Genomic DNA, 18071 nt, shown 5'->3' on the forward strand with positions numbered 1-18071 from the left:
TACACACTTGTAGCAGTTACATTGCATATTTACTTGTTGGTACCCTGAAAGAAGAGCCTTCATTCTATTTAACGGCCTACAAAGAACTCGAAAAAGTAAATCATTCTACGATCGCCAGATTTGTGAATGAGGGTGTAAGAAAAATATTTTCAGAATCTTTCGCAGATGAAAGTGTGTTTGTGTTTATTTCAGACGCTGTCCCCATATGATCAAAGGGGGAAAAGCGCCCCGAATATTTTATCCCAATTTGATCCATATGACGTCCTTTGCTCATGGATCACTACATGCGCAAACAAAGTTGACACTCGGTGTGGTGGCTCATGGGAGAGGCCGTAAAGGCATTTCCCATTTGCAACAATACATCGACTTACTGAAGAAGTACGTTCCATGTTTGTGAATGTAAATAAACTGATTTCATCCACAAAGAAAATGTTTCTGAAGGCTTCTGCTCGCATCAAGACCTACAAAGAAAAACTAAAAAAGGTGCCTTTACCTCCTGAACCAGCAGCAACTCATTGGAGTACGTGGGTCGAAGCTGTGTTGTTTTAAAGTGAGCATTTCGCTGCCATTAGAGGAGTAGCATACGACTTGGATAGTGAAGAGGGTTTGGCAGTTTGCCAGTGCAAGGAAGCGTTTACTGATTCCGGTATTAAAGAAGACATTGCTGTGATTAGCACTCATTTCTCCTTTATGCCTATAAGTAGTAAAAAGCTTGAAACCCAACGTTTGACGTTGAATGAATCTATTCAGTTAATGAATAGAATTATTCGAGTGAAAACGAAAAGTTTGATAACATTTTAAACAATAACCCAGGTCTTGAACCCTTGTGCCAAGTTGATAGTTTTATCAATGGGACGGTTGAACTTTTACCAGAAACAAGTGCCAACGTAGCACCCAAATTCAAATACTGACCATTTACCTCAGTTGGTGTAGAACGGTTGATTAATTAAAAATTAATGCTGTTCAAGAAATTCATGATTGTATGTGTATTTTTTGTATGTTGTTTTTTAAATGAAGTATAACGGAGTTTTTCAGCATGCCTCTCTGTGTGTGATATATCTCGAAGTTTGTCGTGTACATATCGATTGCTTCGCTGCGACTCACTTGTATCGCATCCGCTTGTTACCGACAGTAATAGAAAGAAGGAACAATTCTTGAAACACAGTGTGCGTCCCGATTTTGCAAATTTTTAGAAAATACTCCCAGAAAGGCCCCTTCCTAACTTCTACCAAAAAGTATTAAGAAAAGGATATGAGCGTTCTACATGTACCGATTTTTCGCGTGGCTGGCGCTCTTCCAAGTAATTGATATGCACAGGTTCGACTTTGAGATATAATGCACACAGTAACTACCATGTTTTTTATTATTATATCTTGCATATTTCGAAACTTTTCATGCATTTGTAAGCATTTTTCATTCATATTTGCATATATATTTTAAGCTTTTTATAATGCATATAATCTGGTCTCTAGTGATATACAAATAAAAAGTTAGTGACTTTCATTCCGTAATGTCATATGTGATTATTTTCAATTCATCGAGTCACGCTTAAGTTTTCCAAGCACACAAACAAGCAATATGAATTATGTGTAGTGTTAACACAAGGACGTCCTGCAGAGGGTTATCTAAGGAACTGGGGATACTAACTGCTGTTTCCCAATATATCTGTTCCTTAATGAAATTTGTCATTAAAAATATACCTTCTTCAAATTTGCAGCTCAGTTCATGGAATCAACACCAGAAATAAGAATAACTTTCACAAAGATTTAAAGTCACTTACTTTGTTTCAAAAAAGTGCTCACTATTCAACAATACACATTTTGAGTAACATGACAGCAGCCATAAAATTAACTAAGAATAAAGTTCAGTTTGAGAGGAGTCTAAAGGGTTTATTGGTGCCCAACTCCTACTCCATTGATGAACTTCACAGCAGAAATGATTGGTGCATGTATGTTATTAATAGTATCATGTAATGTAAATATTGTTACCTGGTATTCCTGTTAGTCGTTTGTTTCCACTCTAGATTTCGCTAGTAATTATAACAATGGTTATCATTCACACACCCAGTCAACTACACAAACAAATAGCGATTGGTCACCAGTTCTAGTTTATTTGGTTCAGGTCTTACAGCCCTGTCCTCTTCTGTCTGTGGGAACGTTTTCTATTTCTCGATGCGTTGGGTATTCCTCTGGCAAAGAACTCATGTGCACTGTGTGTGCATTCAAAAATCAATTTACGATTCGTTCAGAAATCGTCTTAGAATGTGTTCAAAAATGTTTAAAAAACAGCAGTGATGCATTTCAAAATCACGTTAATGATTGATAGCATGTGCTGGATGCTAGGCTCTTTGTGCAACAAGCTTTTTTTTCTTCAAGAGTATGAATTTGCCACCCCCTGAAATTGCCAACCAGGACAGATACTCTGGTTTGCCCCTGCCATAGACCCGGGCCTGTTAAACACCATTTTTTCTCTGGTCCAGCGAGAAACATGAGATTTAGAATTGAATAGATCCAACCTTCCTGCAGTAAAGACAATATCAGGCTGAGTACATGTGGAGATATATACATCTACATCCACATGGATACTCTGCAAATCACATTTAAGTGCCTGGCAGAGGGTTCATCGAACCACCTTCATAATTCTCTATTTTTCCAATCTCGCATGGCGCGCGGAAAGAATGAACGGTTATATCTTTCTGTACGAACTCTGATTTCCCTTATTTATCGTGGCGATCGTTCTTCCCTATGTAGGTCGGTGTCAACGAAATAGTTTCGCATTCAGAGGAGAAAGTTGGTGATTGGAATTTCGTGAGAAGGTTACCCTGCAACGAAAAACGCCTTTCTTTCAATGATGTCCAGCCCAAATCCTGTATCATTTCTGTGACACTCTCTCCCATATTTCGCTATAACACAAAATGTGCTGCCTTTCTTAGAACTTTTTCGATGTACTCTGTCAGTCCTATCTGGTAAGTTTCCCGCACCACGCAGCTGTATTCTAAAAAAGGACGGACAAGCGTAGTACAGGCAGTCTCCTTAGTAGATATGTTACATTTTCTAAGTATCCTGTCAATAAAACGCAGTCTTTCGTTAGCGTTCCCTACAACATTTTCGATGTGTTCCTTCCAATTTAAGTTGTTTGTAATTATAATACCTAGGTATTTAGTTGAATTTACAGCTTTTATATTAGGCTTATTTATCGTGTTACCGAAGTTTAATGAGTTCCTTTTAGCACTCATGTGAATGACCTCACACTGTTCGTTATTTAGGGTCAACTGCCACTTATCGCACCGTACATATATCTTTTCTAAATCGTTTTGCAGTTTGTATTGATCTTCTAATGACTTTATTAGTCGATAAACGACAGCGTCATCTGAAAACAACGGAAGACGGCTGCTCAGATTGTCTCCCAAATCGTTTATAACGATAAGGAACAGGAAAGGGCCTATAACACTACATTGGGGAACGCCAGAAGTTACTTCTGTTTTACTCGATGACTTTCAGACAATTACTACATACTGTGACCTCTCTGATAGGAAATCACAAATCCAGTCACATAACTGAGATGATATTCCATAAGCACGCAATTTCACTACAAGGCGCTTGTTTGTTAAAGTGTCAAAAGCCTTCCGAAGGAATCGATCTGAAATCCCTTGTCAATAGCACTACACACTTCATGTGAATAAAGAGCTAGTTGTGTTTCACAGGAACGATGTTTTCTAAACCCATGTTGACTGTGTGTCAATAGGCCGTTTTCTTCGAGGTAATTCATGATGTATGTTCCAAACTCCTGCTGCATATCGACGTTAACGATATGGGCCTGCAATTTAGTGGATTACTCCTACTACCTTTCTTGAATATTTGTGTGAACTGTGCAACTTTCCAGTCTTTTGGTATGGTTCTTTCGTAGAGCGAACGGTTGTATATTATTATGGAGGTAATGCATCAGCGTACTCCGAAAGTAACCTAATTGACATACAGTCTGGACCAGGAGACTTGCTTTTTATTAAGTGATTAAGTTGTTTCACTTCTCTGAGGATATTTACGTCTACGTTACTCATTTTGGCGATTCGAATTCTGGAATATTTACTTCGTCTTCTTTTGTGAAGGCATTTCGAAAGGCTGTGTTTAGTAACTCTGCATTGGCAGCACTGGCTGCGATAGTATCTCCATTGCTATCGCGCAGGGAAGGCATTGATTGTTTCTTGCCGCTAACATGCTTCACAATTCACATACGTCCAGAATCTATGTGGATTTTCTGCCAGGTTTCGAGACAAAGTTTCGTTGTGGAAACTGCTATAAGCATCTCGCATTGAAGTCTGCGCTAAATTTTGAGCTTCTGTAAAAGATCGCCAGTATTGGGGATTTTGGGTCTGATTAAATTTGGCATGTTTGTTTTGTTATTTCTGCAACAGTGATCTAATCCGTTTTGTGTACCGAGGAGGATCAGCTCCATCGTTTGTTAATTTATTTGATATAAATCTCTTAGTTGCTGCCGATACTATTTCTTTTAACTTAAGCCACATCTGGTCTACACTTATTAAATTGGAATGAGTGGAGATTGTCTCTCAAGAAGGCGTCAAGTTAATTTTTATCTGCTTTTTTGAATAGGTATGTTTTTCCCTTATTCTCCGAGGATTTATGGATTACAATATCCAGTCTCGGTACGACAAACCAGTGTTCACTAATCCCTGAATCGGTTTTGATGCTCATTATTAACTCAGGATTACTTGTTACTAAGAGGTCAAGTGTGTTTTCACAACCGTTTACAATTTGCGTGGGCTCATGAACTAACTGCTGGAAATAATTTTCAGAGAATGTGTTAAGCACAATTTCAGATGATATTTTATGCGTACCTCCAGAATTATACATGTATTTTCGCCAACATATCGAGGGTAAATTAAAGTCACCACCAACTATTATCGTATGAGTCGGGTACATGTTTGAAATCAAACTCAAGTTTTCTTTCAATCTTTCAGCAACTGTATCTTCTGAATTGGGAAGTCGGTAAAAGAATCCAGTTATTATTTTATTCCGGGTACCAACAGTGAGCTCTGCCCATGCTAACTCATAGGAAGTATCTACTTCAATTTCGCGACAAGTTAGACCACTTCTGACAGCAACAAACACTCCACCGCCAACCGTGTTTAGCCTATCCTTTCGGAACACCGTTAGGTTCTTCGCAAAAATTTTGGCTGAGCTTATATCCGGCTTTAGCCAGCTTTCAGTGCCTATAACGACTTGAGCATCAGTGTTTTATATTAGCGCTTGGAGCTCTGATACTTTTCCAACACAGTTACGAGAATTTACAACTGTTATACCAATGGTTCCTGTATCTACATTCATCCTGTGTTCAGCCTGCACCCTTTGTGACTGAAGCCTTTCTTGTGTTTTCCTGAGACCATCTAACCTAAAAAACAGCCCAGTCCACGCCACACAGCCCCTGTTACCCGTGTAGCCGCCTCCTGCGTATAGTGGATACCTGACCTATTCAGCGGAACCCGAAACCCAACCACCCTTTGGCGCAAGTCGAGGAATCTGCAGCTTACACGGTCGCAGAACAGTCTGTGCCTCTGATTCAGACACTTCATTCTGGCTCTGTAACAGAGGTCTGCAGTTGGTCCTGTTGACTATGCTGCAAATGGTCTGCTCTGCTTTCATCTTGCAGGCAAGAGTGGCTGCCTTTACCACTTCTGTTAGCTGCTCGAAACCAGAGAGAATCTCTTCTGATCCAAAGTGACACACATCACTGGTACCGACATGAGCAACCACCTGCAGTTGGCTGCACCCTGTCCTCTTCATGGCATCCGGGAAGACCCTTTCCACATCTGTAATGACTCCACCCAGTATGCACACGAAGTACCCATTGGTTTTCTTACCCTTCTTATCAGCCAAAACCCTAAGGGGCCCATAACACGCCTTACGTTTGACCTCCTAACTACCAATAATCCCACCCTCTGCGATTGCCCAGATCTTGCAGGCTGAGTGGTTTCCTCTGAAATAGGACAGGTGACAGCATCTGGCTCAGTGACAGTGTCAGCCACAGACAGCACCTGGGACTTGTTTGTCAGACAAACTGGGGAGGCATTATGTGCGGCCGCCTCAGAAGTCTTTCACTGCCTGCTTCACCCTGGGGCGACCTCCTACTCGACCACAGGTGAGGGGTCAGCCTCAATGCGAGCAGTAACTGGGTTGGCCAGCGGTGAGGACCGATCAGGGGACTCTGACATGCTGGATGTCCCTTGGATCCCCACGGCTGACCCACAAGAGTGGTGTCCATCCATTGCAGCCTCAAGCTGTGTAATTGAAGCCATCACAGTCTGAAGCTGAGAGCAAAGTGTCACCATCTCGGCTCACATCCACACACAACGATCGCAGTCTGTGCCCATACTAAAGACCGTGGAAAACTAAACTATGCAGATAAACGGACTGTCGGCATGTGCTGCACAACTCTACTGTAGACCCTGACAAAAACGCACAAACTGTGTCTAGTAATACACAGATATTCAAAAACCTAACTACCAAAGCACCCAGGTGAAACTAATTAATTTTCTCCTGATTGGGAACTTGTAATATGTCACAAAATCGATTTACTTTCCAACGCAAATGAAAACATGAGAACTATTAGATATTAAATTTACACACAGAAACTCAAGGAACTAAACTATTAAAGCATACAGATGATATTATAAAATTCGCTCCTGGTTAGGAACTAGTAAATGTCACAAAAGCGGTTACTTCCCTGTTGCTGCGTCTGTCTCGGTCGGCTACTACTGCCAAACAACCCACTGTGTTTTGGTGCAATTTTTGGTCAAATGGTTTGTCATTCTATTCTTCTCAAAACAGTTGTCATTACATAGTGTAACTATGCCTTTGTAGTCACATATTTTAAATAATCTTAGCAGCTGCTGTATGTAGCTAGTGTGGTTTAATTTCACCTGTCCTTTAGTCTGTTCAGTCTCAAGTCCTAGAATAAACATGTCATCAATATCTTTAATGTTAATTGGGATTTCAAAACATTCTTGAATTTTACAATCCTCTCTTCTTCATCTGTTAATAGCAACACCATCAGCATGAACCCCAATGATCAAATTATTAGAAAAGAATACACAGTGACCCATTTCCAACCTAACTGTACCATCACACAGCAGAAAAAAATCATTCCAATCCTTACCATCCTAGTGAAGATCATCCTCACTCTTATTCAATAAACGCACATTATTCTCCACATCAAACAATTTTGGTTGCTTCATGAAAACAATGCCACTTCTGGGGGTATTCAGATAAGCAACTCTACATCAATGTATTTGATTTTCCTTCCCTTAGTACAGCAATAGCTATCCGGATCCTCAAGCTATTTCATCTCATCACTGGACTGTAACTTTCCTTGTTATGTAGTCCAAATATCTGGCTATATCCTAGAGTTAGTAACCATGCTTTAAATATAGCGATATAACTTTCTCTGTTTAGCTTTGTTGTGCATACTCTCTTACTTTCAATAACGTGATCAGCTTTTGATGGGTCGACAAGTTGCCATGTGTTGCAGTGTTTTAGGCTCCTCCAACTCCATGGCTGTATACCATTCATCCCTGTGATCTGAGGCTAAAGCCTCTTCTACTGAGATTGGATCAGACAGATTCAGCTGACACATGGTAGCTAAAAATCATACAAAGAGATGCAAACCACACTTTTTGGCTTTCACCAGATGTGAAGACTGTTGTAACCCCATTTTGCTATTTGCACAGGAAATTCCACTTTCCAGCACTGATTGAACTCCTCTCGCAAATCACTATCTTAGCTGTTGGTAACTAAACTACCTTCTGTATCGTGTCTATATTCTTCTCTGACTCAGGATTGGTCTGTATCTCTGCAAACATCTCTTGACTCAACTACATCATGTGTTACTGGTTCTGAATTCCTCAGTAGTGTGTTGTCACTGTCTGTTGACAGATCTGGGAAGCTCAATCACACCATATTGGTGTCTGCTGTCACCTCATTGTTTTGTGGAGGAGCTGTTGTCATTTGCTTTGTGTTTACTTCCCCTGGAAGACACAGTTCTTTGTTTATTGTTGCCTTCAGAGGGAATATTCTCTCATCAAAGGAGGCACCTCTTCACAAAAGGATTTTTCTCTTTCCAGGGCTCCACATTTGATATCCTTTTGACCTCACTTCCACTTCAAGATAAACACATTCTTCTGCTCATTCACAGCATTTGTCAATTGTCAGATCTTAGATGCTACATCCCTTTACACAAACATCCCACATACCCATGGTCTCTCTGCCCTTGAGCACTACCTCTCCCAACGACCACCCGAAGATCTTCCAAAAACCTCGTTCCTTATCACACTTACCAACTTCATCCTCACCCATAATTACTTCACTTTTGAAGGCTAGACCTACAAACAAATCAGGGGAACGGCCATGGGAACCAGCATGGCTCCGTCCTATGCCAACCTCTTCATGGGCCGCATGGAGGAGGCTTTCCTGAAGACCCAACAGCTGCTTCCCCTGGCCTGGTATAGGTTTATAGATGACATCTTTGTGGTCTGGACTCATGGTGAAGAAACACTCCTTAATTTCCTCCATAACCTCAACTCCTTTTCGAATCTGAATTTCACCTGCTCCTTCTCCAAAACCCAAGCCACCTTCCTGGATGTTGACCTTCATCTTGTTGAAGCTCACATCCACACCTCTGTCCATATCAAACCCACAAACAAACAACAGTACCTTCACTTTGATAGCTGCCAGCCATTCCACATCAAACGCTCCCTTCCCTACAGCCTAGGTATTCGTGGCAAACGTATCTGCTCCAGTGACGAATCCCTCAACAATTACACCAATAACCTGACCAGTGCTTTCCTCTCCCGCAACTATCCTGCAGACCTTGTCCACAAACAGATCTCCCGAGCAATACATTCCTCCCCGTCCAACAACAATGTTCCTACCCCCAGACCACACAGAAGCATCCCCCTTGTAACCCAATATTATCCTGGCCTCGAATACATCAACAAATTACTCCGGCAGGAATATGACTTTCTCAAGTCAACCCCTGAAATGAGATCATCCCTTGACAAAATTCTCCCCACACCACCCAGAGTTGCCTTTCGTCGCCCCCCTAACCTCCGTAACATCCTTGTTAAACCCTACAATATTCCCAGACTACCTTCCCTACCCAGCGGTTCCTACCCCTGTAACCGACCCCACTGCAAAACCTGCCCCATGCATCCCCCCACAACCACCTACTCCAGCCCCACTACTGGTAAAACTTACACAATTCAAGGCAGGGCCACATGTGAAACTACACGTCATTTATCAGCTGACATGCCTGCACTGCACAGCCTTTTACATCGGTATGACAACAACTAAACTGGCTGAGCGCATGAACGGACACAGACGAACTGTCCGCCTAGGAGATGTCCAATACCCAGTAGCGGAGCATGCCCTCCAGCATAATTCTAGGGACCTAGGAACCTGCTACACCGTATGTGCCATTTGGCTTCTCCCACCCAACACCAGTCCCTCTGAACTGCGGAGATGGGAACTTGCACTCCAACACATCCTTTCATCCCGCCATCCCCCTGGACTGAACCTACGTTAAACAACCTCACTCCCATTTGCTCTTCAGTCTTCTCCTCTTTCCCTTTCCTCTTTAGCCATTCATGCATCTTTTCATCCTACATAGTTGTGTTTATCTTTCTACTGTATACCTCTTTACTTCTGTATGCATCCTCTTTGGTTTGAAGCTGGCACAGTATTTACAGTAGAATATCTTTGACTTCCCTCTGACAACCATGCCTCCTGCCACAGAGCAGGACCGGGGATATCATCTCCATAATGTCATTCTCATTGAGGTCAGTGGCCGGCGCAGGAGGCTTCAACAGGCACAGCTGCAGTGTCAGGTGTAGCGGGGCCTGCACTGACGAAGGCAGGTGAGGAGTGTAGGTGGAAGCAGGAAATCCCAGACAGTGATCTGCCATGTGGTGACCCCCTCTGTATTGTGAAAAGGGACCATCTAGAACACAGGGAACAAGCCCTGCCATTCGCAGCCATAGAAGGTCGAAGTGACAGACCATCCACCAGTCAAGAGTGTGATTTATCCGCAGGTGCCAACCCTGGCAACACTCAATGATTGCAGGAACCCAGTTTGGCTGGCAGTCAAAACCTCAAGTCCAAACAGGCGCACCCAGCTGGAACTCTCATAGAACCAGCAATGCCCACGGACATGATGCCGGATGTAGCAGGTGAAGGAGTGACCTGCCAGATACATACTTCCAAATATGAGTTTTAAGCATCAGAACCATGTGTTTGGCCTCACCATTAGAATGAAGATGAAATGGGGGAGCTGTGAGATGCTGAATATTACTTGCCTGACAAAAAGATGCAAATTCTAGAGAAATAAATTGGGATCATTATCAATAACCACAGTATATGGAAGTCCCTCAATTACAAAAAACTTAGACAGGGCCAAAATAGTGGCCACCAAGGACGTGGATAGACAACAATCCACATAGGGAAACTTGGGATAGGGATCCACTACAATGATCCAATACTGATTTAGAAGGGCCCAGCAAAATCGACATGTAGATGCTCCCACGGCACTGCAATGTTTGGGAGAAGGAAAAAGATGACTGCGGGGATGCCAGTTTCTGAACACAGTGAGTGCAAGCAGTGAAAGCCATGTAATGTCCTCATCTATGCACAGCCAATACGTGTACTGGCAGGCCAAAGCTCTGGTGCAAGAGGTCCTCCTATGAACAATATGCAAAAGCCTCAGTACTTTATGTGTAAGGAAGTGGAAATCACAAACCATGGAGCACAGTTAATGAGAGAAACCCATCAAACACTGAAAGGCAGTGCTGGAGGGAGAAGTAATTACACAATGGAAACAGAGCATTGCTCAGGGCTTTTTCTGTCAAAGTGTGCTGCAGGACCCAACTGAGTACAGGATCCACAGTAACAGCCGCTGCCATCATGACAACAGTGGTGGTAAGACCATTGACTGCATTCTGGCTCTCAGTATCTGAACTGAAACAAAGCCACTCATCCTGATCAAACACTGGGTCCAGCTCGAATGGAAGGTGAGATAATTCATTGGCATGGGGATGTTGCACCATCAGCCAGTAATGGATCTGATAATGATAACAGGAGAGGAAGAGAGACCACTGCTGCAAACAATGCACTGCCTTGTCCAGCATGGAAGCCAAAATGTTGAAAAGTGCAACCAATGGCTTGAGAGCCATGATTAAATGGGACTTAGAACCATACACAAAGTGTGAAATTTCTTGAGGGTTGACACTGTTGCTAAAGCCTCCTTTTCAAACTGAGAATACCATTGCTTAGGGGGAATTAAGGTATTAGAAGTGTAAGCAATGGGTTGTTCAGATCAATCCAAGTACTGTGTGCCACAATTGTGCTGAGACTGTGTTGAAACACACCTGTAGCCAACACAAGATGTTGACCTGGCTGAAAAGTGGTCAGGCAAGAGGCAGACTGAAGCTTAGATTTAAGCATACTGAACACTCAGTTACAAGTTGGGGACCAGAAAAAAGTCACATTTTTATGCAAAAGCATGTGTAGTGGGTGAGTAACAGTGGATGCATCCAGTAAAAATGTATGGTAACATGCAACTTTACCTAGAAATGCATGTAGTTAAAAAAAAAAAAAAATAGATCTGGTGAGACTGCATGTGAGACTTGCACACTGCAAAACAGAAGACAATGATCGAAGATTGCTAAGGTGGTCTTTGATGGAGGACCCTGAAACAATGATATCATCAAGGTAATTGATATAGCCAGGTACAGAGGCTGTCAGCTGTTCTAGAAAACTCTGAAAAATTGTGCGTGTGCTAGCAGTGCCAAAAGGCAAGCATTGATATTGGTATGGGCCGAAATGTGCCTTGACAATGAGAAGTTACTTAGTGGCCTCATTCAAGAGGAGTTGGAGGTATACTTCCAACAAATCAATCTTGGAGAAATGGTGGCTGCCTGATAGTTTTGTGACCAACTCATCAGGGTAGGCAGATGGTTTATTTATTGTTTATAAACCCATGTTGGAATAAACTCAGTATATCTTTTTATCTGTGAAGCCCATCAGTTTTTTTGTGCATAATTTTTTCAAGTAATTTAGAGAAACATGATGTGATTGTGGTACTCAGAAACAGGATGTAATTGTGGTAGTCCTATAGTTATTTATGTCTTTACTCTCACCTTCTTTGTATAAATTGGACTTACTTTAGATAGTTTCAGTGCTTCTGGAAAAGTACGTGCCTGGAAAGAATAGTCACAGGGGTGAGTTAGTGGTTCATCAATAGTCTGCACATAATTTTTGATGGAACTTGCTAAGTGTTTTACACAATGTTCTTCTCCTTTCAGAGTGAAAATTGAATCATTTGCAAACAGAAATAAAATTGAATAGTGCAATCATCATCATTGATACATACGAAGAAGAGAAGAAAATTGGTCCATAGACCTGCACAGTCAGAGTTCTACATGGAAAGACATAGATATCATTTCTTTCCAACCAAAGATCTGCTATCTCTTGCACAGCCATGGCCTCATCTGCAGTAATTCGTTTTATAGATATTCAGTGCATGATAAAGGATATTTTTTCACAAAATCAAAACGTTTTGCAACCTAAGCTAGGACTCAGTCATCACAAGAATGAACTTCCTTTGCTCTGCAGTCCAGATTACAGTAGCTGTGCCCACTGCAGATGTTCCAGTCTGTGACTACTGGTGAGCACTAGACACATTCTGGCCACCTTGCATACATACTATTTTCATGGAGCCTTCAATTCACATTACTGCTAGAGGGGCAGACCATAATTGAGGCTGAATCACAGCTATACTGTTTGTAGCACATAACAACAAATATTAATCTCTGAAGTATGTCATAGCTCTTGGCTGTCCTTGCTTCATTGTTTCTTATTGGCTTCCCTTCAGTTAGAAATTTGTTTTAGAGTCTATGAACAATAGAAGAACCAATATTTAACTGCTTGAGTAGCTTTATATAAGTCTGATCTTATTCAGTTAAACCTCCGTAGCAATTCATTTGGTGAATGATGCCTTCATGCAAACTGAGCAAATCAGCTTTTCAATGAGTTTTCTGTCTTACGAAGTTTGTTGTGAAGAATCATCACAACCTGAAAATATTTATAGCATTCAGAAGTATAGTACTAGGAACAGAAATAATGTACAGTGTCTACAACTAAATCTTACTCCAGTATCTTAGGAGAAAAATATGCAGGCTTAAAAAAGTATGTGACCACCTCACTTGTGCTTGCAGGTGTTTAAAAAATAAGTAAATAAAAGAAACATAAAAAAATTAAAAAACTGAAACCGTTTCTGCTTCACTGCTTCTTGTACTCAGCAGATGATGTCTGCCTGTGGGTGGGTTCCTTTCATTTAATTTGACTGTACATAAAGATTAATGTAAAAATACAACTATGTGAATAATTAAATGTAGGCATGTTTGTGCAGAGGAACTTACTGACATGTTCCACCTTCTAGTGAATGGTCACAAATTCAATCCAGATCTACGCAAATAACTAGGTAACTAACTGACTCTAACAAATCTACCAACACCAACTGCCACCCAACTCAATTGTGTGGAGCTGTCTCATATGTGTAGACAATGGAAGTAGATTGTGACCTAAGTAGAATGTATATAACACTTCTGTTCAGTATTACTAGGGTAAAAACATACTCAGCTTTCAACCCAATTTCTTTTCTTTTTTTCTAAACTGACTGACATCTTTGTGATTGTGCTTTGTTTAGGAATCTAATATGTATGTACATACCATAACTGTATACAACTTTTTGTACTACAGAGAGAGCCTTTATCGTGGAGAACTTCAGGACTACAGGAATAAATACATACAACATATGTTAGTCAATAAGAGACCTGCTTTCCTGTCAGCAATTCATCGAACTCAATATTTTGATCCAAACCCATATTTTGTTCCTGAAGAGGATGTTGGTCCTACGTATGCTGAACCAGTAGGAAAAATAGTCAAAGGTTTTGGAAGTGGTGTTTTTATTCCCTCTTCACCTGGCAAAAAGGTAAGAGAGGGAGAGGTTTGTGATACAATAGTGTATGTTCATTAACTGGAACTAGTGATACTTAATTTGTCAACTGTTAGCTTTAATCTTTATAATACAACCCATAATCTGAGTGTGTAAAGCACAGAATTTAAGTTGAACAATACATTTTGGTCTGAGCTATTGATTGGGAGCTTTAAGTTGCTCCTGGTGTATACTCTGTTTGCTTAGTGCCTTAAATACGATGTGGAAGATTTTTGTAACTGCATTCCCGTGAACTGTTCAAACTTAACTATTTGTTTCTGTTATGGTAATAATACATACAAAAAATAAAAGCAATGATTTCTGACATTAATTCCATTTTGACTTCATCCACAATTTGGGAATGCACACTGAGACTGCAGCCTTCCATACAGGAGCCATTCTTTGCAAATTTTGTTGTATCTTTCAGTACTTGGTAGGTGCTTGAATCATTGATCTTGATATGCAAGTTCAAACTGAAACTAACAACTTCATTATATTAAGGGATGCAAAATTATCCTTAACTGTTTATGCTGCATCAGCTGGAACATTTTCATCATTTCAAATGTTTAATCAAAAGAGGAGTCAAAATAGTTCCTCTGGTTTAATGAAGAGGGAACGAAGGCCTGTCTAAATCTCATTCAGAGAGCATTATTACAAATGGAGAAAGAAAAAGTCATTAGATGAGAATTCTTTCCATATGGAAGGATGCACTGTCTTTCATACCATTAAACACAATGTGAGGTTGCATATCTTCTGGAGAATCATTTAAGCTTCCTTCTGTGCATTTTCATGATTTAACTGTTCGACTATTGTTTTACTGAGGTAGGGATGGAGAACCACCTGGACATTTCTGCAGGCAATTGACAAAAACTGGCTAAATGCCACTATCAGATTTGTCAGTGTACCCCACCAAAAAACAATTTATCAAGCTAGTATCTGTTGTGAAAACTTTTTTGCTATGCGTTAAGCTATGCAACTCCATTTCAGAATAGAAGTGTTGTTGTAGCACAAACCTTTTCAACATATTTATCAGATGAATGGACCGAGTGTAGTGGCCTATGACTCTCAGTAACTAGTGTAATCACCAGGATGTTCAGTGCAAGCATGCATTCTGTTGCACTTGGTAGGTGAATATGGAGACAGTTAGTGCTGATTCTGGCTGTCACTGGAGTTGTCGTCCGATGATGTCCCATATGTACTCAGTTGGGGACAGATGTAGTGATCAAGCAGGCCAAGGCAACAATGTTGATACTCTGTTGAGCATGTTGCGTTACAACTGTGGTTTGTGGATGAGTGTTATCCTGTTGGAAAACGCCCACTGGAATGTTGTTCATGAATGGAAGCACAAATTGCTATACAGTTTTGCAGTCAGGGTGGGTGAGATAACCATGAGAGTGCTTCTGCTGTCCTACAAAATCTCTACCCAGAACTCCAGATGTAGGTCCATTGTGATCAGCGTGTTGACAGGCTGGGTGCAGGTTCTCAACCGGTCTCCTTCTAACCAACACAGAGCCATCATTGGCACTGATGCAGAACCAGTTTTCATTAGAAAACACTAAAAACCTTCACTCTGCTCTCCAATGAGCTCACTTGACACCACTGAAGTCCCAAATGGTTGTTGTTTGGGCTCAGTGGTAAACACACTACAGGGTGTCTGGCTTGGAGCTATCCTTAAAGTTAACAATTTGTAACAGTTCATTGTGTCACTGTGGTGCCAACTGCTGCTCAGATTCCTGCTGTAGATACAGTACAATATGAAAGAGCCATACACTGAACACGCTGGTCTTCCCTCTTGATAATGCCACTTGGCCACCTGGAGCCCAGTCTTCTTGTGACCATATATTGTCATGACCACCACTGCCAGTAATCATGTACAGTGGCTACATTCATGCCAAGTTCTTCTGCAATAATGTTGAAAGAACATCCAGCTTCCTGTAGCATTATTACACAACTTCTTTCAAACTCGGTGAAGTTTTGATAATGGTGTCTTTGTTGACTTGAAGGCATTCTTGACTAACATCAACTCACCACATGCAATCTCAAAGGCAACTAACACTCACAGCTGTTACAGCCTGTATTTAAATCAAACCTGATTTGCATCATCTTAGTAGTGCTACTAGCACCACTCTTGTGCAATTGGTGCAAAATTTGAATAGATACCATTTTTCAGATTTATAAACTCTGTCTTCATGTTGTGATCTTTTTTCTGTCAGTGTATGTGACTTTCTTCTACTTAGAAGCAAGTAATGCAGTGAACAGATGAACTACTCTCGTGCTGTTTCTCGAATTGAGGCTGGCACCTAACACCTTTCTACCACATTCACTGGCTGTTCAAACCAAAATAAATCAGGTGCTATAATTTAAGCATAAAGAAAGATAATTCTTGTTAATACTGATTTTTTTTTATTTAAAGGTTCACCCAGTTACCTACAGGCAACTTTGTATATTTCATTGTATCTTACAAGAAATTTTTGTTATGTTCAATCTCTCATGTTTTTATTAACCATCTTGTTGCAAATTATGGCTTAGTTATTCTGAGTACAGTGTGATGTTAGATCAGAAGAGTTTATAGAGACAAGTTTTGGCAACAAGGCCATATGGAACCCAATGACAGCACACCCACTGACATGACAATCCATTACTGACTGAAGATCAATGGTAAATTAAACTTCATTGAGACTAGGCAACAAGAGAAGCAAACACTCATCAACTCCTATTGATAAAAAACCTGAAAGAGCTGTAATAGTGCCTGGATAATTTTTCCATTGTTTCAGAATAATTTTGTGTCCAATTATTAAAATTTTATGTACTGAAAAAAGGAATATTCTGCTCAAGATGATTTATAGAAAATACAGAAATGTATCAAAAGGTGACAGAATAGTAGTTGTTGTTGCTGCTGTGGTAGTCATCAGTCCAGAGACAGGTTTGATGTCTTTCTCCATGCTAGTCTATACTAAGGACATCACTTCATATCCTCCTAAGTACTGCACCCTACCGTATTTTGAACCTGTTTATGATATTCAAACCTTGTTCTACTCCCCACCCCCACCACTTGCACATATACACACACTTACCTCCCTCACAAAATTAATTCTTGGTGGATTAGTGTCTTAAGATGTCCTCTGTCAATCGATCCCACCTTTTAGTTAAGGTGCGCCATAAGGCTTTATTTTCCCAACTCGGTTCAGTACTGGTAATTAGCTTCTCACTCTACTGATATAATCCTCAGCATCACATTTCAAAAGCTGTTCTCTTTTTGTCTGAACTGTTTATCATCCTTGTTTCATTATACATATAAGACTACACTCCAAACAAATACTTTGAAAAAAGATGCTAACACTTAAATTGATATTCAGTGTTAACACATTTCTCTTTTTCAGGAAAGCTTTCTTATTATTACCAGTCTACATTTATATCCAGTTCACTTCCACTGTCAATGCTCCTGAAAGAAAATTCACTTCCACTGTCATCAGATACTTTGTTGCCCAAATAGCAAAACCTATCTACTACTTTCAGCATTTAATTTTATAAACTAACTCCCTCAGCACCACTTGGCTTACTTTAAGCACATTCCATTCCCTGTGTTTTACTTTTACTTAAGTTTTTCTTTAACCTCTTTTCAAGGCAGTGTCCATTTTATTCAACAGATTTTCTGAGTCCTTTGGGATCTCTCACAGAATTACAATATCATCAGCAAACTCTATACATAGCCTACAGACTCTAAAGGTTGATTTCTTATCAACACAACCACTCTTTTCTGTTATGGCAGTTCGTTTCAGTTCCATGTAGCTGTCACATCCTATTCTTTTTCCAGTGTCTTCCAAATACTTCTATCTAGGCCACCCTCCTCCTTTCTTCCCTAGAGCTTTCCTTTCAAAGATATTAATAATGAAAGTGATGTGTCTGATGACATGCCCAATAAATTTTATTTTTCTCTTTTCCATTTCATTTGCCAATCTTTTCTATTCATTGACTTCCATTAAGATTTGCAGGTTGGCTTTTCTCTCAATTCA

At 40.5% G+C, this 18071-nt stretch overlaps 1 protein-coding gene across 1 annotated transcript in view; it reads left to right on the forward strand.

The window, feature by feature from the left end:
* LOC124596054 (UPF0602 protein C4orf47 homolog) overlaps positions 1-18071 on the forward strand; it is a 151941-nt gene that overhangs the window by 115930 nt on the left and 17940 nt on the right. The window contains exon 6 of the mRNA XM_047135033.1: positions 13824-14055. Within this exon, the coding sequence (XP_046990989.1) occupies positions 13824-14055 (232 nt within the window). The remainder of the gene's footprint in view (positions 1-13823; positions 14056-18071) is intronic.

The sequence above is a fragment of the Schistocerca americana genome, chromosome 1 (genome assembly GCF_021461395.2).
Source record: "Schistocerca americana isolate TAMUIC-IGC-003095 chromosome 1, iqSchAmer2.1, whole genome shotgun sequence".
NCBI classification, from domain to species: domain Eukaryota; kingdom Metazoa; phylum Arthropoda; class Insecta; order Orthoptera; family Acrididae; genus Schistocerca; species Schistocerca americana.